The sequence below is a fragment of the Microdochium trichocladiopsis genome (assembly GCF_020744255.1).
Source record: "Microdochium trichocladiopsis strain MPI-CAGE-CH-0230 chromosome Unknown B0I36scaffold_11, whole genome shotgun sequence".
Classification (NCBI taxonomy): domain Eukaryota; kingdom Fungi; phylum Ascomycota; class Sordariomycetes; order Xylariales; family Microdochiaceae; genus Microdochium; species Microdochium trichocladiopsis.
Window position 1 is genome coordinate 673,293 of NW_025763554.1, and position 21,778 is coordinate 695,070.

The 21,778-nt window shown below is 56.1% G+C and overlaps 8 protein-coding genes across 8 annotated transcripts; 4 read left to right on the top strand and 4 right to left on the bottom strand.

The window, feature by feature from the left end:
- Window positions 1-193: 193 nt before the first annotated feature.
- Window positions 194-2,464, bottom strand: B0I36DRAFT_276661 (uncharacterized protein). Its single transcript, XM_046151396.1, has 2 exons — window positions 2,153-2,464; window positions 194-2,070 (listed from the first exon to the last, which is right to left on the bottom strand). Exons 1-2 carry the CDS (start codon window positions 2,261-2,263, stop codon window positions 346-348), a joined length of 1,836 nt encoding a protein of 611 aa, XP_046006442.1. The 5' UTR covers window positions 2,264-2,464; the 3' UTR covers window positions 194-345.
- Window positions 2,465-2,994: 530 nt separating this feature from the next.
- B0I36DRAFT_253127 (Ribonuclease/ribotoxin) lies at window positions 2,995-3,462 on the bottom strand (the record flags this gene model as incomplete). The annotated part of the gene is made up of 2 exons (XM_046150733.1): window positions 2,995-3,101; window positions 3,180-3,462. The coding sequence occupies 2 exons, from the start codon at window positions 3,460-3,462 to the stop codon at window positions 2,995-2,997; spliced, it is 390 nt and encodes a 129-aa protein (XP_046006443.1).
- Window positions 3,463-4,384: 922 nt separating this feature from the next.
- B0I36DRAFT_297721 (uncharacterized protein) lies at window positions 4,385-6,320 on the bottom strand (the record flags this gene model as incomplete). Its single annotated transcript, XM_046151926.1, has 3 exons — window positions 4,385-5,690; window positions 5,784-5,906; window positions 6,053-6,320. The coding sequence occupies 3 exons, from the start codon at window positions 6,318-6,320 to the stop codon at window positions 4,555-4,557; spliced, it is 1,527 nt and encodes a 508-aa protein (XP_046006444.1). The 3' UTR covers window positions 4,385-4,554.
- An 835-nt stretch (window positions 6,321-7,155) lies between these two features.
- Window positions 7,156-10,143, top strand: B0I36DRAFT_394904 (glycoside hydrolase superfamily; the record flags this gene model as incomplete). Its single annotated transcript, XM_046161511.1, has 4 exons — window positions 7,156-7,293; window positions 7,365-7,813; window positions 7,897-8,471; window positions 8,614-10,143. The coding sequence occupies 4 exons, from the start codon at window positions 7,156-7,158 to the stop codon at window positions 10,035-10,037; spliced, it is 2,586 nt and encodes an 861-aa protein (XP_046006445.1). The 3' UTR covers window positions 10,038-10,143.
- On the bottom strand, window positions 10,144-12,002 carry B0I36DRAFT_394907 (Alpha/Beta hydrolase protein; the record flags this gene model as incomplete). The annotated part of the gene is made up of 6 exons (XM_046161512.1): window positions 10,144-10,314; window positions 10,401-10,588; window positions 10,658-10,736; window positions 10,811-11,703; window positions 11,761-11,841; window positions 11,986-12,002. The coding sequence occupies 6 exons, from the start codon at window positions 12,000-12,002 to the stop codon at window positions 10,250-10,252; spliced, it is 1,323 nt and encodes a 440-aa protein (XP_046006446.1). The 3' UTR covers window positions 10,144-10,249.
- Window positions 12,003-12,927: 925 nt separating this feature from the next.
- Window positions 12,928-15,061, top strand: B0I36DRAFT_368220 (uncharacterized protein; the record flags this gene model as incomplete). The annotated part of the gene is made up of 3 exons (XM_046159585.1): window positions 12,928-13,396; window positions 13,458-13,707; window positions 13,768-15,061. 3 exons carry the CDS (start codon window positions 12,928-12,930, stop codon window positions 15,059-15,061), a joined length of 2,013 nt encoding a protein of 670 aa, XP_046006447.1.
- Window positions 15,062-15,692: 631 nt separating this feature from the next.
- B0I36DRAFT_297725 (uncharacterized protein) lies at window positions 15,693-17,852 on the top strand (the record flags this gene model as incomplete). Its single annotated transcript, XM_046151927.1, has 3 exons — window positions 15,693-15,887; window positions 15,949-16,098; window positions 16,181-17,852. 3 exons carry the CDS (start codon window positions 15,693-15,695, stop codon window positions 17,543-17,545), a joined length of 1,710 nt encoding a protein of 569 aa, XP_046006448.1. The 3' UTR covers window positions 17,546-17,852.
- A 2,035-nt stretch (window positions 17,853-19,887) lies between these two features.
- B0I36DRAFT_435537 (pectate lyase B) lies at window positions 19,888-21,390 on the top strand (the record flags this gene model as incomplete). The annotated part of the gene is made up of 5 exons (XM_046162772.1): window positions 19,888-20,185; window positions 20,279-20,415; window positions 20,526-20,633; window positions 20,723-21,087; window positions 21,168-21,390. The coding sequence occupies 5 exons, from the start codon at window positions 19,888-19,890 to the stop codon at window positions 21,232-21,234; spliced, it is 975 nt and encodes a 324-aa protein (XP_046006449.1). The 3' UTR covers window positions 21,235-21,390.
- Window positions 21,391-21,778: the final 388 nt, after the last annotated feature.

The following is a 21,778-nucleotide window of genomic DNA, read 5'->3' on the forward strand; positions in this document are numbered from 1 at the left end:
ATACCTTACAATCATAGTGAAGCACCTACCCAAGGATGACAAGGATTTTAGTCATTGGAGCACCTCGGCCGATCCCCTTTTCCTCCGCGCATCGCGCCGGTATCACAGAAAGATGCATAATCGGCAGGATGACCGGAGCTGCTTGAAAGGGGATATCAAAGAATTAAGTTTGTTGACAGCGAGCACAGCAATAGAGGAATCGTGGCATAAGCTTTAGTTGCTGGCAAGCATTTTGATGCGACAGCAGTCATGTAGCTGTCCATATCAAATTTGATTCTCTCCGGTGAAGAAATACAAAGAAGGTGCATGTTTGCCCAGACGTCCAAGAAGAGAAACGGTGTGAGACTAGTTGTGAGAATCCCGGATGATCATGGCGGCCGCGCGCTCAGCGATGCCATAGACTGCCGTCTGAATATGTGCCGACAGAAGCACGGGCATGATGCTAGCGTCGACCACACGCAGGTTGGTGGTGCCGTACACCTTGAGCTCTGGACTGACAACTCCTCCATCCTTTCGGGGCAGCATGGCGCAAGTTCCTACAGGGTGGTAGATTGACAGGGTTGTGTTGAGGACATATTGTTCCCACTCGTCATCTGTCTTCACGGCCCCCATACTGGGCTCGTACTCGCTGTCCCAGGACGACGAGAGAGGCGCGGCCGTAGCGACTTTGCGACAGTATTTCGCAATGTTGACGGCTGCCCTCAGGTCGTAGGCCGAAGAAAGGTAGTTCGGGTCGATGCTCGGCGCTTTGGTGATGTCGTTTGACGTAACATGGACTGATCCGCGGCTAAGAGGATGCATGATGACTCCGATGAGTGTGAAATAATTCTGCCCAAAGGATGGACTTCCTCTGGCTGGGTAGCCCTTGAAGCCTGTGTATCCATCAGAGAAGATGACCTCGACCTGAGGGGTACTTGGATTGGCGAGATACTCGAGCTTCTTCTTGTCGACGACCGAAGGTGATTCGGCAACGCTGGCCATGGCGAGGTTCCACAAGGCCGAAGACTCTGTGTGGTCCACAACTTGGTCCCAGTTGAGAAACGCGTAACCACTGCCCGTGTAGTCGTACAGGGAAACTTTGTTCTGTCGCCAAAGTGCGAGCTGCTCCGCGGCATAGGTGGTGTTGTACCTGAGGATGTCGAACGACGAGAAACCCTCCTTGAGCTGGTACGATGTCTGATAGCGAACATGATCCTGGAGGTTCTCGCCCACACCCTCGAGATCAATGGTCTGGTTGATCCCCGCGGCAGTGAGGACCTTTTTGCTTCCAATGCCGGACAACTCCAGTAGCCCTGGGCTTTGAAAAGAGCCAGCTGACAGGATGACCTCTTTCCGAGCAATGATGACGGTTCCGTCAGCCATGGTCACGCCCGTTGCGGTCTGCAAGGATCCGTGCTGTTTCAGGTTGACCTTGGATACTCTACCATCGAGCATAATATCAAGGTTCTCACCGCCTAGGGGAATGTAGGCGTTGGCAGCATAAGACCGCGTCCAGTTGTGGGAGTTGATGTTGCTTGGTTGGTTCATGTAGCCAATAGGATTACCGCCTAGAGAGTTGCGATTGTTGGGGATCCCGAGACCAGCCATTGCTTTCAACCAAAGCTGTTGCTGCTGCGGTATGATCCTATTGATGACTGTATGAATTGGGCCAGTGGTGCCGACGCCTTGATCACCATAGTCAGGAGTGTTGATGCTCGCGAAGGTCTCGACCCTCTCCATGGCATCAATCATGTTATCCCAGTTCCATCCGGGATTGCCCAGCTGCTCCCAGCCATCGTACTCAGCAGCCGCAGAGCGGTCCCATGTCATGAGGTTCAGAGCCGAGCTACCACCAAGGACCTTGCCGCGACTAGCTGGCAGTGAACGCCCTTTGAGGTTTGATGGCGCGACGGTCGTAAAGTTCCAGTCGTAAATGGTGCCCAAGGTCGAGCCCTTCATACCTGGGATGTTGATTCGGTCCTCCTGCAGCGCTGAGGGACCGGCTTCGATGAGCAGTATCCGCGCGCGAGGAAGACCTCGGCTGAGTCGCGTCGCGAGGGCGGAACCCGCGGTGCCTCCCCCCACGATGATCTGTAAATACGCGTCAGCTGGTGATATGGATGTGGTTTGACAAGAAAGCTATGGCTCCGAATGAAACAAATGCTTCGCTCACGTAGTCATAGGTTTTCGCGCTCGCCGCCGTGTCTTGAATCACACCGCTGTTTCCGGGAGCAGCGCAGGCTATAACAGCCAGTAAGACTGTAGACACCGCCGAGAACTGCATGGTCGCGCCCTCAAAAGCACTTGTGGTGGTGTGTCTGCTCAAAGTGCGCAAGAGGTGTACGAGGCTCTTTCAAAAGCTTGGAAGTGAAAATTCGACAAAGAGCGGAGAGGAATGATTAAACGGGAAGTTGGGTGCGACGAAGGAGAGAAAAGCGCAAGTTGATTGGTCGATTTTGGAGGAACTTTAATGCTCCCAGACAGGGATTTCTCCCAATTTAATCCTGGCCTCCTGCAGGGTCAATGGTTAAATCATATCGGTCAGTCGATGCCAGGGGTCACCACGAGGCGCGGTGTTGGGGTACATCATGCGCAACCTACCCACCCCGTACATCTGAAGAATTTCTCGACCTTCAGTCGATCCTCCGCACAGGGCTGACTAGGGAAGTTGACCCCTCCGCCAGGGGTAAGCGTCAGCAGGCACATGCACGTGCCGGGGTCTTGTTTGAATATCTCTGTTTAGTCACTGCTTATAGAAACTCCAAACTTGGGCGCAGAACCACCTCCGCTCGACGAAGAGAAGCCACCCCGAACCGAGCTTCATCTTTGGTACAAGATCAATCACGTCAATGCTATAGCGCCAGCTGCTGGCAGTGCAAAGGACGCGAGGAGCATCATGTTGATGTTCTTTGTTTGGTGGCCGGATGATGGCTTTTCTTGTTGGACACTGAAGGAGTTCGATTAAATCAGCCACAACCACATCATCGCTCTATTCTTGACTTTGTTTCACTTCACTTACTTGCACGTGACAAAGGCATTGCCTTGAGCACCAGTGTGGGTGATTAGGCCGGCCTCTTTACAGCCGGACTTGGTGATGATGACGCGGTCAGGACCAGGAGAACCTGTTACCACAACGCGATTAGCACCTTGCCTTGCCTTCCACACCCAGACGCAGCCTCTCAGGATCTCTGTCGGCTTACCACCAGTGTAAATAGAACCGCTCTTCATGATCGGGAACTCCAGGTACGGTCCGCTCGTGGCGAAGACGAAGCCCTCGCGGTTATTGAACTGATGAGGATAACCACCGGGAGTGTTCCCGCTGGCTGCATTGCTGCAGGCGCGCTGGGAGGCAGCGGTGACGGCGGAAGCTGAATACGAGACAGTGCCGCAGGTCGCGGCGGCGCGGCGCTCAAGGTGCGCTTCCTCGTCGCTGGCGAGGACCGCGGAGGCGAAGAGCGCGGTCACGATGGCTGACAGCCGCATCGTGCTGGTGATTGATGGTGTGCTGTATTGTTTGGGTTGACTTCCAGGCCGTCAGCCACCACGTGCGGACTCAGGGGTTTAAGGGCATGTATCGTGTCGCGTCGTCCTTTTCTTTTTTTGCGGGGCTTCCCTAAGCGGGGATAGCTTGGCATCGAGGCCTCCGCCATAAGTGATGTGTTGTTAGCTCTTGGCGCTGGATAATCGGCAATCGACTGAGGCGCCAAGATTGTGGGGTTTCAGAGTCCTTTGATGCACAGACTGGACGAGTCAAAACGCTGCGCTCTTTGCATAAAAATGCTTCGTGATGCTTGTTTCTCTGTATCATTGCACTTCTCTGCTGCTGTTCTAATCAAGGTCGCACCTCAGTCCTCGGCAGTTGTGTCTCCACAAACTTGATGGACCATACAAGGGCGACCCCAGAACTGAGATGCTGATGTTTCCTTATCTGATCATGAGAGGAAGATGTATATGTGAATTGAATCAAATATACCTGAGTTACTTAGGTGGCGTGCTTTGGCAACACGAGACCATAATTATGTAGCGACGCATATGCATCGCCCCTCAGCAATAGCAGCCTCCCTCCGCACCCTAGTCTCCGCAACCATTGTCTCAGTACTGAGGAGGCTGGGCACCTTTCTACGTCTACGAGCAACTGCCATGTCTGGCCAGGGATAGTCACTGAGGGATCATGAATCTTGGGGAAGGGGTTCCAGAGTTGGGTATGTGTGGTTGGGTTGGGCGGTGGTCAAGTGAGGACGTGGTCTTAGGCCTCTGGCTAACCCCACTATCAAAGCCGCAAGGAACGGTGGGACACACCAACCGAAATTGGCGGCATCAACAGCACATTCTCTCATTTATCTGTATTTTGGTTTCCCCTGTGACCTACTCTATTCCCTTGGATACTTCATCTCAAAGTCGAACGCCAGGATTCTAGGCACCAACCTGGAAACAAAGCCTCGAGTCCCATGATTGGCTGCCAAGTGGCAGAGAAGTGCTTTATACCAGTATCAGTATCTCCTCTCGATCACAGACTATGTCCCTCCATCATCACGAAGCACCGACTCCCTTCCGTTCGCCACGAACCCCGACAGTTCAGTCCCGTGAGTCCTCCTTCTTCGCAAGCCTGTCCGTATCGACGGCAACCTTGTCGCCATCGAAGCGGGCCGCAATAGCCTCAAGACTAGGACCCTTGGTCTCAACAAAGAACTTCCACACGCAAAAGGTCTCTACACCCAGCCACGCCACATACACAGCATAGTACTTCCACCCGAGCCCCTGAAGACCGATGGGGTTGACAAACGCATTGACAAAAGAGAAACCCTTGCCGAAGAACATGAGCACGGAGAAGCCCTTGGCGCGGATCGAGTAGGGCAGGATCTCAACTGGGTACGAGTACAGCAGGGCGTTGAACGCAAAGTTGAAGAAGACGTAGAACAGGAAGAGCATGCCAATGACGGCGAGGCCCGCGGCGCGGTTCCCTTGCTCGTTGAACAAGCCCGCGCACAGTGTCTGGAAGGTGAAGACGGCCCACATGCCGACCACGGAGATGAGGAACTGCGTGCGGCGCTTGAAGCGGGTCGTGGCGAACGCGGACCCCACGGAGCACACCCAGTTGAAGATCATGAGGCACCCATTGATGATGTTCTGCGTCTGCGGGTCCGTGATGCCCACGGTGGCGAGCACGCGCACAAGGTAGTACGAGACGAGCCCGTTGCCCGACAGCTGCGAAAAGGCGCCCAGCATCATTATGATGAGCATCCGACGCCGGTTGCCGGGCGTCTTGAGCAGCGACATCCAGCCAATCTCGTTGGCCATCTCGGCCTCGATGACCGCGCGGATCTCCTTGTACTCGAGATTGGCGAGCTGGGATTGCGAGTCGCCTTCGGCGTGATACTTGATGAGGAACGCCTTGGCTTCTTCCGGTCGGCCGTTGGCAATGAGCCATCTCGGAGACTCGGGTAGGAAGAAGATGAAAATGATCTGGATCAGCGCGGGTGCGGCCTGCATGTAAGAGGGGATGCGCCAGGCCCAGTCCGTGGGGATGCGGAATGTGCCGAATGTTGTCCACGCAGCGAGGGCGGCGCCAATGTACCATGAAGTCTGGTAGAGAGATGTTGCGACGGTGCGGTCTTTGGGATGTGCGAGCTCGCCGATAATCATAGGAGCATAAGTGTTGGAGAAGACGAGGCCGAAACCGAGAATGAATCGAGAGGCGAGGAACATGCCGACTGGATACGAAGCCAATGGTAATAATCAGCAGTTGCTCTTGTAGCACCTCGGCTTGCGAGGCAAACATTGCAGGCGTCACGTCATGCACTCACTGTTCACAGAGGCGCCTTGAATGATGCCTCCTACCAGCATGATGGCTGCTCCTGTGCAAATGCCCACTCTTCGTCCGAAGCGGTCGCCGACGATGCTGATGAATGGGGTGGCAACGATGCAGCCTAAAGGCAGGATGGCAGTCAACAGTCCGAGGAGGACACCGCGAGGCTTGTTGAAGTCTTGCAGAGGGAGTTTGGATGTCAGCCAGCAAGCTCGTGCCATAACGTGGGACAAATAGTCGAGATGGGGGGCTCATGATTTAACTTACAGTTATCCCATGCTGGCACGGCCTGCAAGCCGTTCATCATGGCGCCATCAAAGCCCAGGGTTACGGCAGGCATGAGGCCGCCCGGGATGAGGAGCAGATATAGCATCAAAAGGTTGCGAGACTTGTAAAAAGGAGGAGCCTCGTTGGCCAGCCGTTGCAGAATGCCGTCCGTGTCCTCGAGCGCCGCTCCGCCACCGTTGCGGGCGTCCTCGACTGGCGTGGCCCAGGCCTCCGCCTCCTTGGTGGAAGAGGATGATTTGGAAGCCATGATGTGATGTGATGAGAAACGAAGGCGACGATTAGATCCCGGTACTCTACAAGAGACCCGTGCAAGGATTGCAAGGGGAGGATGCGCGTATCGTGGTTGTGAAAGAAGCTTCCATGTAGGGGAGGCATATCGGGGGGCTTTATAGAGATGATGTCGATCACCTCATCCAGCGTACAGTATTGCACGATCGCTTGTTGTCCAAGATCCGGGCCCGCAACAACGGAATCTGGGGTAATTTTCATGGGGGCCCCTTCAGTCGGTTTCCCCGCAGAATCGTCAATTGTTTGTGTATGGTCACATTGAATTGGAGAAAGGACGTGGTTGGAGCTAGCCTGAGCCAGCTTCCAGCCACAGCGAGGAAAGTCGAGTCAGGGGGATCGGAGCACAGCCAATGATAAAGCTAGGTGGCCGACGTTATCGGAGGGCTTCGGAGGAAAACCAATGAGAAGGGTCGTTGGCCGGAGGAACTACCGGGAAGCGCAACAGGGGGTTCTCGGAAAGCAGCCGCTTCAGAGGACTATGCAGCCAATCAACTCGCTCAAGCGTCGTGGGCTCAGCCGGCATTGAGCCGAACAACAGCACATTACGCGAGCTGCGCCGCTGAAGGTCAATAACATGCGTCTTGTGTGGGGCTAATTGCGCAAGCCCAAGGTCCCGTCCTCGGAGTCGGACTTGTAATTCAGAGAGAGTGGGTGGTGTGCCTATCGTTGGCCGTGCTCCGCCAGAAGAGCGATCACATCCGGACCCCATATAACACTATGTCGTCCCTTGCCGCGGCCTCTTCTATCTGACCCCATCTGTGTGTTTCTGTAGCAGCCCGGGGGCAAAAGTCATCATGGCCTCCAGCACCATCGACACGGAACACATCCTTTCCCAGCTGACCTTGGAAGAGAAGATCTCGCTGCTCGCGGCTGTGGACTGGTGGAGGACTCCAGTCATCAAGAGAGATGGTCTCTTTGTTCCCCACATCAAGGTATGTGGGCAATTTCCCCTTGACTAGACGTACAGTGGGTTGTACCAATTAACACCACATACCAATTACAGACCACTGATGGGCCCAATGGTGCCCGCGGGGAGAGCTACGTGAGCGGCATCAAGGCCGCTTGCTTTCCCAACGGCCCAAACCTCGGTGCCACATTCGACATCGATCTGGCCCACAGGATCGGTGCTGCGGTGTCCAGGGAAGCAAAGAGCAAGTCGGCTAACGTGCTCCTGGCACCAACGCTCAATGTCATACGGCACCCTCTTGGCGGGCGCAACTACGAGACGTACTCGGAAGATCCTCTGGTCTTGGGGCTCTTGGCGGCCGCATACGTCAACGGGTGCCAGGAGGAAGGCATCGCGGCAACCCCGAAGCACTTTGTGGCCAACGAGGCAGAGAACGAGCGGACGACAACCTCGGTCGAGGTCGACGAGCAGACGCTGCGCGAGATATATCTCAGGCCGTTCCAGCTCGTGATGAAACATTCTGAGCCATGGTGTTTCATGACCAGGTATGCTCGCTATGAACCTATGTTATTGGGGCCCATCCATCGACAAATGATGTGCTCTCAAGCTCACCAATAACGCATCGTAGCTATAACAAAGTCAACCAAGAATACGTCTCTGACTCCAAGAGACTGATTGACGACGTCCTCCGCAAGGAATGGGGCTTCAAAGGCCTCGTCATGTCGGACTGGATGGGCACATACTCTACAGCACTTGGCCTCGAAGCCGGGCAAGACCTCGAGATGCCTGGTCCAACAAAATGGAGAACCGTGCCGGATATCGTCAAGAAGATCGAGCAGGGCACAATATCCGAGGAGACAATCACCACGAGTGCCCGCCGTGTCTTGGAGCTGGCCAAGCGTCTCGGACGCTGGGAGAACCCCGAAGAGCCTCCAGAGCGGTGTGCAGACGATCCCGCCATTAACGCTCTGATCCGTGATGCTGGCGCAGACGGCATCACCTTGCTGAAGAACGAGGACGGAGTCTTGCCCATCCCCAAGACCGCCACCGTGGCCATAATAGGTCAGCATGCTTCGTCGGTTGTACTTGGCGGTGGCGGAAGCGCCAGAGTCGATGCGCCGCATGCCATCACACTGATCGACGGGCTCAACAAGTTGGGCTACAACACAAGAGTAGCTGCGGGAGTCCCAGTGTTTGGAGCAGGTAAGTTTCGCCATACTCTCTCTCTCCCTCTCTCTCTCACGCACGCACACACACACACACACACACACACACACACACACACACACACACACACACACACAAACACCCGGAAAAGACTCAAAACATGCTGACTGGCGAGCAGTACCCCACGCCAATCCTTCCACGGTCTTCGAAGTTGGCAAGACCGAACACTCGCCAGCACCCATAAAGGTGGAATGGTACAACGGCTCTACGATAGGAGAGAACCTCGCGTTCCAGGAGATGCGGCCACAAGCCGAATACATGATCAAGGAGCGCTGGCCAGACCACTTGGACAAAGACTACTGCACGCGCATCACATTCGACCTCGTGGCGCCCTCGTCGGGGGAGCATCTCTTGTCCGCCATCAGCACGGGCAGGGCAGTCGTCTATATTGACGGCGTCCAGGTCTTTGAGCGCCCGCAAGAGACAAAACTGAGGCCCGAGTCGTTCTACTTCTACAAGAAGCATCTCGAGCGCCGTTTCACGCACAGCATGATACAAGGACAGCGCTACTCGATACGCATGGACTCGTGGGCCGCAGACCCGGCCATCCTGAACGCGCCACCCTTGAACGGCAAGATGTTCCAGGGCAGCGCGGTGCGCTTCTACGAGCACATCGACCTCGACGCCCGGCTGCGTGAGGCGTCAGAAGTCGCAAGAGCGTGCGACTACGCCGTCGTGTGCACCGGCACGATCAACGAGATCGAGTCTGAAGGGTTTGACCGGGACTCGATGGACCTGACAGCGGCAGAGTACGACATGATCAGCGCCGTGCTGGCGGCCAACCCGGCCCGGTCCGTCGTGGTCAACTTCTCAGGCGGGCCCGTTGGCATGACGCAGTTCTCGGAAACCGCGCCAGCCATTGTGCAGGCGTGGTTCCCGGGACAGGAGATGGGCGACTCGGTCGCTGCCGTGCTTTCGGGTGACGTCAATCCCGGTGGCCGCCTGCCGCTGTCGTGGCCGAGAAAGGTCGAGGATAACCCGGCATATGGCAACTTTCCCTCGCACAATAACATCCTGCGCTACGAGGAAGGGCTGGACGTCGGCTACCGCTACTACGACCAGGACAAGGCTGCCAAGCCGCTGTACCCCTTTGGTTATGGCCTCTCGTACACGACGTTCGAGGTGCTGGACGCCAAGATCGTGCAGCAGCAGGTCTTATTCGCGGCGACCGACAAGAACATCAACATCACCGTGCAAGCACGGGTGCAGAATGCGGGCGCCCGGGCCGGAAAAGTCGTGGTGCAGTTTTACGTCGCCGACTGCAACGGCGGCAGCGGTCGTGACGGCACGAATAGTCAGGCGCGCCGTGCCAGGCCGCCCAAGGAACTGCGGGCTTTCTCAAAGGTCGCTCTGGAGGCCCGCGAGGCCAAAGACGTCACTGTTACGTTGGACAGGGACTCCGTGAGCTATTACAATGCAGCGCAGATGTGTTGGGAGGCGCGCCCGGGAGCGTTCAAGGTGCTTGTGGGCTTGTCGAGCGTGGATATTACGCATGCCATCGACTTCACTGTAGACAAGGGCTTCACGTGGACCGGTGTGTGATGATGGCGGGCGTTAGTTTCCATTCGGTTCTGAGATCTTCAGAAGAACACTATTTGCCATGTTTCGTACTGCCTCTCTGGTCGCTACGTGTCAGAATTCGCGAATCCCCAAGCAAACGGAAGGCACACTTCACAGCTCCTTGCCCGATATTTTCAATCAAACCGCTATAACACCAAGGATGCCAGATTCCAGGAGCGGCCTAACAGATGAGGTTATGTAGAAACAATTGTACCGCTGCTCACAAACTGCCGAAACACCTCGAGCGCAACTTTCGGTTCTGCCAAATGGGGAAAGTGTTAGCCAAATTGACAGGATTCACTGTTCGTCAAGATCCCAATTCTAGGTCGTGGAAGTTTCACTCACGGCTGTACATCAGATAGTGGCCAGCGTTCCGTACTTGTAGATACGACAAGTTGTCCTGCGTCTTGAAGTCGCCGTATATCTTGTCGGTGACCTTCCAATAAGACAGAAACTTGCTTTTGAACGTGTCTTGGCCTGGAAACTCGACGCTCTCGGCGACGTTGCGGACGCCCATGTAGTTGCAGATGAAGCTGGGCAAAAATGGTGTTAGTACTTAATCGGAGGTCTGGAACCATAGCGTCAGTGTTGTGGACACTCACTCTTTGTCGCCGGCCCAGATCAGAATGGGAAGGCCCGACTTGGCCAGCTCAGAAAGCGCAGGCATCGACGAGCGAGCGGCTATTGGATGGAAATATCAGTACCGAGGACCAAGAAGAACAGACACCAGGCCTTGTACAGTTCAAAGAACTCACTATCACCGGTACTGATGAATCGCCCAAACACATCATCGCTGCCAGCATGGTACACCGTCTGCGCGCCGATGGCCTTGCTCACAGGAACATCCTCCTTGCCGGTGACCTGCACAGTCCCGTTTACCAGCCAGCTCGCGTACGTCTCGGGCGGCGCAAACTCCTCCCGGCCGCGCACGTCATACACATACCCTGCCGCCCTGGCCATGGGTTCCTCCACGGCGACATAGCACGCGTCGTCCGCCGCCGAGCAGTCCTTTTCGGTCTCCGTGGCGCGGCACTGGTTCAGCGCTGGCACGCACTGCGACTCGTACGCCTTGATCGTGTCGCTGTGGATCTTGGGCGTGATGAAGCCCTGGTAGAGCAGGAAGTCGGCCAGGGTGCGCTGCTGGAGGGCGTAGTCGAACAGGCCGTTGTTGATGGCGAGCCCGAGGAGGTTGATCTGCTGCAGGCCCGTCTCGGCAGTCATGGCGTTCTGGTTCTGAATGTAGCGTGCCAGTGCGGGCCCGTAGCGTCCGCCGTATGAGGCAGTGAATATCCCGGTTGGCCTGCCTTGAAACTCTTCGAAGGTGGCGTAGAACTCCTGCAGAAAATCATAAAGATACCGCACGGCGGTGCCGGTCGAATTGACTTGCTCCTCGACGAGGGGGTCGTTGGTGAAGGAAAAGCCCGTGCCGACGGGCTGGTCAATGTAGAGCATGTTGGCTTCCTCGTTGAAGCTGAACTCGTTCAACACGGGCTGGGGGTTGTTGGTATCGGCTGTGTTGCTTGTTCCGGGCACGAAATGGCAAGGGCCGTTCTGCTGGAAGAGACCCATCATGCTGGATGCGCCGGGCCCGCCGTTGAGCCAGATGACGAGTGGTGCGGTGTCGGCATTCTTGCGCGCTCCAAAGAACCTGTGCAACGACTGTCAGGCTACGTAGCTGCGTGGAGCAGTATACCGTGCTACTCACCAGAACCACATGTTCACATCCTCACCGACAGTGAAGTATCCCGAGGTCTGTTTGACTCCCGGCGTGGTTTCGCACAGGCCGCTTTCGACCAACACATGCTCGCTGCTGTTATTGCTGCGCGCAAGTGTCAAGGATGTGGTGCGTTTTTCCTGGAGCGATAGCCGAGGCAGCGCTGCCCATGTGGTAGATGCTAGGAGAAGCAGCGAGGCATATTTTGCCCATGACTTTGTGATGGCGCCCATTGTGCCGGCTTGTTGTGGCCTGCCCAAGATGGTGGTGGCAATGGGGACAAGTTGATGACAACTTTGAAATCCCGAGGCACATCTATCGAATACTTGACAACATCGGCCGTCTTTATGTGACACCAGTGAATGACCAATGTATCCTTTCTGGAACCATTTGGTGGTCCACGTATCGTAATTGGGCCACTTCTTGGTGAGCTGCCAAGACCCTGTCGCTCATCCTTCGACCATCGCGGCTCCACAGGCGGGTTGCAACGGCGAGCGGCACACCCTTGCAACGCCAGTGTACTGCTGACCAATTTCGTTCCTGGATTGATCCACAACACCCTGGGTGTCGGTGAATCGGATCTTCGTCCCGTCTTCTGACTGCGAGACATACTTGGCCAGCCGTACGACGATGTGCGGTGTGCGGTGTGCCTAACAATTATTGAGCCCCCAGGGGACAAGGTTGTCGAAGCTTGTCAAACACCCCTGCTCCGCCTTCTCCAGGCAGGTTCCGTTCGCCGAGCGAGCAGTTGCCTGTCAGCTTGAAGGATCAAACCATGCAATATCCATGGATGGCACGGTCAGCCGCCACGTACCTGCACTGGTCGCGGGATAGCCGCCTAACGGCACCACCCGCGCGAGCTTCGCAATTACAGGCTGACCGTACGAGGCGCGGCGTTTGCCCTCGTTGCTCCGCTTTGGCAGAGTCCCAGTAATTCCACTATCACGCCTACAGAGTTGTGTTGAGACATGGAGCACCGATTCTGACATGCTGTCCATCCCGCTGCAACCCAGGACCGTACTTGTTATGACCAGGGAGGATTCACCCAGAGGATTCACAATTCTGAAATCGTTGATTGACGGGTATTTCAGCATGGGTGCAGTGCGAGCACAATTCTGTAGTGTATTGTGCCTGGCCTGCACTCATTCATGTCAATCAATGTGGGCCGCCGCTGTGAATCCCTGTCCACTCATCCACCACACAACGAGCCCCCTCCTCCCCAGCAATCCTTATCTCCGCACCCTCATCATCTTCCATCGCACACACCCAGCCGCCCACGTCGAGCGCGCCGCTGTCTATGTACCGGCCCGCAAAGAGCTGCATGACATGAGCGGCCGTGGCACCGCCGGCATGCCAGCCGGCGTCTCTGCACTGCCCCCCCAGCGCTCCCGGCCTGCCTCCACATTCGCACTCCTCGCCCTTTTGCTCCTCGTCCAGCTCGCCACGAGCCTCTACCAGCTGCCTCTGGTCCGCCTAGTCGAGCGGCGCCTCTGCCGCGACTTCTATGACGGCTCAAAAGATGCCCACAATGGCGACGATATCGACGAGAGCCTGTGCAAGGTGGACGAGGTCCAGCAGCACCTTGCCTGGATCCTCGGGGCCATGGAGACGGCTTGGATCGTCGGAGGTGAGCATACTCTGATCGCCTCAGGACATGCCTCTCCAAGCTAACAGATGCGACTTGCAAGACTTTGTCATGGCCATACCGCTAGGTTTCGTTGCTGAAAGGTTTGGCCAGAGAGCCGTGTTGTGGCTCACCCTTGTGCCCAGGCTGTTTATGCTGGCCTGGGCCCCCATCGTGGGACTTGAGTTTGGCGAGAGGTTGCCCATAGCGGCGGTCATTGTTGGTCCCTTGCTGTCCTTTCTTGGTGGTGATTGTGTGTTTGGCTCCATCACATACAGCCTTGCCGCCGGATCAACTCATGACTACGTAGCTCGGTAAGTGGCTTTCCGGCATCAAGTGTCACGTCCCTTTGCTGACTCCAAGCCTTCACACAGAGCATCATTATTCGGCTACATGAGCTCAGTGAGCTACATAACGAACTTACTGGGTCCGGGCCTTGCTAGCGCCACAATGGGCACAGCCTTGTGGCTACCCTTTGTCATTGGCATCATTCTCCTGCTGCTCGCTGTTCCAGCTATCAGTCTGTTGCCGGGTGGGGGCTCACAATCTTTGACCGCGGCCAAGCCTAATCATGCTTTCTCCCATACAGAGGAACGCGCAGATGAGCAGCAGCCGTTCCTTCCATCGTCACCGCTCCTCAAAGCCGCTCGCTCTCAAGAAGGTACTGGACCTTCAGCGACATCGACGGTTCGGAGCACATGGGTTCGCACCAAAGCACACATTTACACTCTGCGCGCCACATTCCTCCCAGAGCACTCCCAGCTCGGGAATGGCCAGAACCTGCCGCTCCTAATGGCCAGCTTCTTCCTCACCTCTCTGGCCAGCTCCGACACGAAGCTTCTCCCACAGTACATGTCGAAACGATACGGATGGCGCTTTGTGGACGTTGGGTATCTCTTGTCTTGCAAGGCTGTTGTCAATTTCGTCCTGCTAGTGTTCATTGTCCCTCGGGTGCTCAAGCATAGTCGCCACGAGGACAATGGCCAGGCCGGCTTTGAGAGGGACGAAGATTATCCTCATCTCGTCGATCATGCCCAAGACTCCTCTCGACAACCTGGTTCCGATTTGCAAGCGGAGGCAAACATCAGCAGCAGTAGGAGAGAAACCAAGACGAACGTCTTCCACGCTCGGGTCTGCCTCGCAGTATCCCTCCTCGGCGCGCTACTCATAGCCTCTGCTGGCTCGATTACTGTGCTCTTCCCAGCACTGGGCGTATATGCCTTGGGTTCTGCTCTGCCGGTCTTCACGTTTTCGCTGCTCAAGTCACCGTTCATCGTACCTGCTCCTGGTGTACAAACCTCCACTGATGAGGCGGATACAGCGACCTCCAGCGTGGCTCCCTCGTCCGCCGTGCTTGGTGCAGCCAGCATAACACCCCAGCAGAGAACGGGCGACCTGGATGGGAATGGTGATGCAAGTTCTGACCACCAGGGTTCACACTTCAGTGATGGAAACGCCAACACAAGCAACACTGAGACGCAGCTTTTTGCTGTCGTCATGATGGTCAAGACACTGGGCTCCCTTCTGGGGGCGCCCCTCATGGCCACATTATGGGTGCGGGGCATCTCGATCGGAGGCGGCGCTCTGGGCATTCCATATCTTGTTAGCTCAGCATGTTACGGAGCCGCCATCGGAGTGTTTGCGTTTATCTCGGTTGACGCTAGGTGATGTAGAGACCACTTTACGACTCGAGCAGGTCTTGTCATTCTTTAACGTCCGCTTCGTGGTCCGCTGACCCCTTGATATGGTCAAGCGGCTAGTGTACGATTCGACGGATCTGTACCTCGCCCAGGAATACTCCGGCCTTATTTGGTGCATGGCGCGACCCAATCAAGTAATCTTGCAAGCGAAATCTTTGTTGCGGACCAATATCTCCGAGTACCTGCATGGGCACGCCCTGCGGCTGGCCGGACTCGGGCGCAAGACAAAAGAATTGTTCCCCTCGGAAATGACCTTTTCGGGGTTGGGCCGTCTCAGCCACGCCTCACATTGGACACGTGCAATTTGCGATGCGGCTGATCTCAACGCAATCGAAGTCTTGTTTCCACAACCGTGCTCGGGAATAACCATTCTGGAAGACCCAATCATGCCAAGGCTCAGATATGTGTATGTCGTGGATTGCGATACTATCTCGGCGCATGGCCAGGTTCTACCACAGTTCTTGGCAAGATCCACGACTTGGGAACATACGTGTATATAAGATGCGTCGCACAGCTCGAGGATGCCGGATGGGCTCAACACAACCCGATTGCCACGTGAAGAACACATTGCCGCGACCAGCCGGTAATACTTGAACAAGATGCGATTTTCTTCTGTAGGCAAGACTGTGCTGTTCTGCCTTGGCCTCGGGGTCATCAGCGTCGCAGCTCAGCAACCGCCGAATCGCCAGATAGACCCGACCGTCTTCCCCCAGATCAAGCCTACCGACAAACTGCAGTGGACCGACTGCTACGAAGTGTTCAAATGTGCGCGCCTCTCGGTAAGTGATGTCTCGGTTGGCTCTGTTCGAACACCGTTTGTTATACACCACACTGCAATGCTGACATGGGGACAAGGTACCCGCCAAAGTGGACGGCAAAGGCTGCACCGAACGCGTTGAGATCGCGATCATCAGATTGCCTTACAAGCAGGCCGACCCGAGCATGCCAGCCCAGCAACTTGGCACACTGCATATACAACTTGGTGGCTGGTCTTCATCCAATACCGTATGTTCCTAACCAGCTTCCCCTGTTGTGAAACAACTGACTTGACATCCTCTCACTAACAACTTCTACCTCTGCTATCCAGAACTTCCTCGTCCGTTACGGCGAGTCCTACGCTCCTCTGTTTGCGGGCTACGAGCTTCTGGCTATTGACTACCGCGGCCACGGCTGGTCCACCCCATCCCTGACCTGCTTCCCTGACGAATCCTCGCGACAAGCCTTTGGCCTCTCCGAGCCCGCCCTCCTCGGCACGCCAGACAAGAGAACCACAACGCCACCCTGGGTCGCCCGCGCAAAGACCTTTGCCTCGTCCTGCAAGAAACATGCCGCAAAGGCCGCGCGGTACGGAGGCAGCTACGCAGCCGCCGAGGACCACGTGACGGTCATGAAGGCCATGGGCAACACCAAGCTCAGCTTCTGGGCCATATCCTCGGGCGCCATCGTCGCACAAACCGTCGCGTACAAGTACCCGGCCGTGGTGGACAAGTTCCTGCTCGACGCGCCCGCGGCAGCGGAGCTCGCGTACGGCCGGGACCCGTGGCAGAGCACGATAGCACAGGGATACGTGCTCGAGGACTCGAGCAAGGGGCTCGACGCGTTCCTGTACACTTGCCTGAACGCACGGCCCGAGTCCCCGTGTAGCTTTGCCAACAGCAACACCACGACCCTGGCGCAGATGAAGGCCCGCTTTGACAAGATCGAGGCCGCGCTCAAGACCGCCAGCAGGAACGGCCGGGGCGGCCTCGCGGTGCCCGGCTCGACGGGACCGCGCAAGTTCACCTGGTCCACCTTCAAGTACATCGAGTCCATCGCCCTGCATTCTCCAGGGTTCTTCCCCGTCCTCGGCGGCGTCCTGTCTGAGCTCGAGGCCGGCCAGTTCCCGCCCTCGGGCGGCTGGACGTCGTACGCCATGAGCAACGTCACGTACCAGCCTCCCCAGCCACTGCCGATGCTCACCGAGGACGCGACCTTTGACGGCCTGCTCGCGGGTCTGTGCACTGACGCACAGAGCAGCGGCGGCGGCAGCGCCGGGAGTTTCGATGCGTACTACGACGCCCTCGAGGCCGCTGCGCCGGCGGTAAGTCCCGTCTTCGGCAGCTGGCGCCTCTTCTGCGACGCCTGGTCCATCTCTCCCGTCAACAAATACCGCGGGCCCTTCTCTGCCCCTACACTGAGCGGCGGCGGCAGCGGCAAGGTCGTCATCGTGAACAACGCCGCCGGCGACCCGGCCAGCAGCATCCGCAACGCGGAGCGCATCAAGGCGAGCATCGGCGGCTCGGTGGTCGTGCAGACGCGCGCGGCGGGGCACACGAGCTTTGTCACGGCGAGCGGGTGCTTCTTCAAGGTCGCCAACGAGCTCTTTGTGCAAGGGATCGTGCCTCAGGACGGGCTTGTCTGTGAGGAGGTGTTTGCGCCGCCGTTTGGGGTGCAGATTCCTGCTTCGTTCTAAGAGAATGTGCAGCAAAGAGCTTCTTAAAGAGGTTGCAAGTGTAAGGACTGGTCTTGGAGTTCTATAGCGAGAGGGTTGCGGCGGAAACGTTTGCTGTGTGGATGGTAGTTGGATGGCAAACGCGAGGTGAGTCAACCTTAAGGAAACGGTCGTGTAATGGTTGGCCTTCTCTTCTTCTCTCGGGTCTTCAGGGCATACAGTCGAGGTGGACATAGTGACAGGAGTAGCACATTATGCAATAAGCTGGATCAAGCTGGGAGCTCTTACTAATGGAAAGCCACACTTAATGGAACACACATTGTCATACACAATGTTTCCGTCGCAGGAGTGAGATGTGCAAGTACCGACCAAAGGGCATTCTCATCGCTTGAAGACAGTCAGAGCCGGAAGTCAGTAGCCCCATGACGCAGGTCCAACTCAAGTAGCATGATCACGCCAGAGCAGGACGGTAGCCGCAATGAGTATTCGGCAATAGCCATACATAGGCATGGGGCTGGGATATTGTAATCAGCGATAGACACGTTGATAAGGTGCGTACCGATGCGTGAATGAGCCAATCGGGCACATTTACTTGAGTAAACACGCCCCAGCGGACAGCCACAAACTTGACGCCGCCTTTATCGAATATGAGTCTCTGCGACACAGCTAGCTGGTGGATGACTCCCCCAATCAAACGCCGGACTATTTCGCGGCCGATGACTAGAGGCGACAATGCATGCACCCTGCAGCTTTGCTGCTACAATATCAACGGGTGGCAAAGATGCTGACACGGAGCCGCTCCACGAAGTTTCAAAGAGGATTGCTGACGGGATCAAGATGCCGGCAAATTGTCAGGGATGCACTCTACGAGCTATCCCCATCACGTGGGCTGCGGCCCCGGGAGGCCATGTCACCAATCCACTAGGAAGAGAATAAAGAAGGAAGAAAAGAAAAGAAAACCCCGGACGCTTGATAGAGGATTGGGTCCTGAGAGACCCTACAAAAGACGGTTTTCATGGATGATCGAGGATTCCCGGAAACCTCCAGGTGAATTGTACAACGAGGAGGCAATGGTGAACATTCGTAGATGGCCACCTGGTAGTAGCCTTCCAATTTTGCCATACATTCATACAACAGGCGAATCCATGCTGCTTGTCCCTGCCTGACTTATCCTCTGCTTGGCGGATCTTTCTGACCTCGATCAATCATCCTTCTGAACGGGGGGGGGCCATCCACATCCATTATCACTGGTCTAGACCCTGGTCTTCGCACTGGCTGTCAACCCTATGCAGGAACGTCTCGGCGCCTGGTTCCCCGCAGACTATTCCGGCCAAGCGCCGGCGAGGGGGCGGCATAACCAACGCACATATGCGGGGAAAGGAAAGGAAAGAGGGAAACAGGGGAGAGAAGAGCCGTGGCACGTGCCGGGGAGTTTACTTGCAGTCGCACGGGCACGGCTGCAACGCCACGTTGGAGAAGCAGCTAGGGTGCAAGTCCTGTATGCAAGTAAGTCATTGCGTGCACGCTGCTTTGTTGCTTTTGCGTACCTGTATTCGGGGCCATGTAACAAGCAGCATGATTGGTGGAGTGAGCATGGATACGTGTTTCCGTCCACTGAAAGGAGCGGCAGCGTTGACCCATGGGATGTATAGGGCTCGTTGTTGACAAGGTCCTGGTTCTCCTAGCTGGACGGCATCATGGTCCTGACGGAATGCATTGCATAGGTCTATGTATGCGAGTATCCAGTTTGACATATGAGTCTTCGCACGGGAGCGCGGTAAAAGGAGCTATCAGCCCCTTGTTATCGCTCAAACTGAATTTCATCCAGCGGGCTGCTGGAAGTTTGCTTTTGTCAATATGGATGGGCACCGGTGGAGCCGTCATAGACAGATTGCGGTGCTCCACGAAGCTGGCAGGGATGTTGTGCATGCTTCTCCTCCGCAATCCCCTGGATTGGCCCGCTGTCATCAACGTTACATTGCGTGACAGGTCCGCCACTGCCGGATGCCATGCTTATATTAAGCTTGGCCAGATCATCACTCCCGTCTCTGAAAGAATAGCCCGGGCCGCGGAAATTACTGCCATTCGTGGACAGATATTTTCCCAGGCCTGAGAGTGACGGCATTGGATGATGGCAGAGCATGGGAATGACCAGAATCAGCAACATGAAACACATATCCCTGCTACGGGATCCGATGTGTCCAAGGCTAACACAAAATAGGACTCGAACTGACAGAGTATAAAGATCGTCGTTTCTGGCTGTACTGCTGTCTACCAATTGCCCTCTCTACGCCAGTGCCTCGCCATAGCTTCTTGTTCTTTGTCAAATCCGCTTTCTATTCTCAAGAAAAGCACCCATCAAAATGCACAGCCTCACCCTCATCACGGCTGCGGCCGCCGCGCTGATGCCCTCCGGGGCTTTCGCTGGCCCGGTCGCTCGCGCTGCCGCAAACTGCGCGAGCCCCAACTACAGTGTTGTCGGCTACGGCGCAGGCACTACTGGTGGCGGTAGCGGTAGTGGCACGACTGTCACTTCGTGCTCGGCGCTGACGACTGCTGCCAAGGCGGGCGGTGTCATCAAGGTTTCCGGCATCCTGTCGGGGTGCGGAATTGTCGACCTCAAGAGCAGCACCACAGTCACTGGTGTTGGTGCCAACTCTGGTGAGTTCTGCGTGCTTTCTGCTAAAGTTACTTGGAGGGCTGCCTTTTGCAATTTCTTGCTCGAATCATGCTAATACTGATGTGCGTGGCAAGGTCTGACTGGCGGCGGTTTCCGAGTCAAGGGCGCCAGCAACGTCATCATCCGCAACATGAAGCTCAAGAACTCGCCTGAGGGCAAGGATCTAATTGAGATTCAAAAGTCGACCAAGGTCTGGGTCGACCACATGGATGTGAGTCGAAGCATACGATGCTGCGTTTGCAGAGTCCTTGCCGCATAGGCTTTATTCTGCAACCAGCAGCCTGTCACGAACACGGAAACTGACAGTTGCAACTTGTATAGCTGTCGAACAACGGCATCACTGGTGACAAGGACTACTATGACGGTCTCCTTGACATCACTCACGCTAGTGACTTTATTACTGTGTCCTACACCAAGTTTCACGACCACGTAAGCACTTTTCCCATCACTACTTTCTCCCTCTGAAGGCAGTTCATCTGTGTGGTCACTGACAGCATTTCCTCTTCTCACTTTCACAGTGGAAAGGCTCGCTCCTCGGCCACAGCGACAGCAACGCGTCCGAGGACACGGGCAAGCTGCACGTCACGTACCACCACAACCACTTCTACAACGTCAACTCGCGCCTGCCGTCAGTGCGCTTCGGCACGGTGCACCTGTACTCGTCGTGCTACGAGGGCAACCCGACGTCGGGCATCAACTCGCGCATGGGGGCGCAGGTGCTGGTCGAGCAGAGCTATTTCGCGGACACGAAGCTCGCCATCGTGACGGATCTGGACAGCGACCAGGACGGGTACGCCGTCAGCCGGGACAATGTATTTGCCGGCAGCACTACGACGCGGATCACCAAGACGGGCAGCTTGACCACTGTGCCGTACAGCTACACGTGAGTGGTTTTTGCCCTGTCTATCGCCTATGGATGGGTGTTTCCAAGAGAACAATGTTGGTGGCTAACACGAACTACAGGCTCGACTCTGCGTCTTGCGTCTGCAACATGGTCAAGTCCTACGCTGGCACTGGCATCGTTGCTTGAAGACGGATGAGTGGAGAACGCATTATTGGCTGGCTGTTGGGTGGAAGGTGGTCCTGAAAGGGAGGTGTTCTGAGACAAGAGTTCCACGTGTGCTCTCCAGGCTGCAGATTTTGTCGTTCCATTGGTCTCGAAGGACAGCCAGACACAAAGATGAGGACGGGGGTGCCAAACTTGGCGCATCAGAGAGGACGCCATACTTCTCTCCAGTACATACTTTATTCTTTCTATTTTTCTGTGTATTTATCAATTGGAGACACCTGTTTTCGCCAGAGAGGTCTCGTGCTGTTGCTGTCAGAGACAACAGATCAGCTGGCAGACATCTGGTGCAGTCCTCGACTTGTTTCTCTCGTTCTGGATGAGCATTAATATTAACAGGACAGTACGCTTCTCTATGCCTTACATAAGCGCCACCACCTTGAAGCAGGGGTGTGCGGTGCCGAGTGCCGTTTGTGCGCGAGATTGCCAAGCATTCTCTTGTTCGATGGCGGTGGGGCTGCAATCTTGCCGGCACTGCACTGCCGTTCCTGCGAGCACAGGAGGGCTG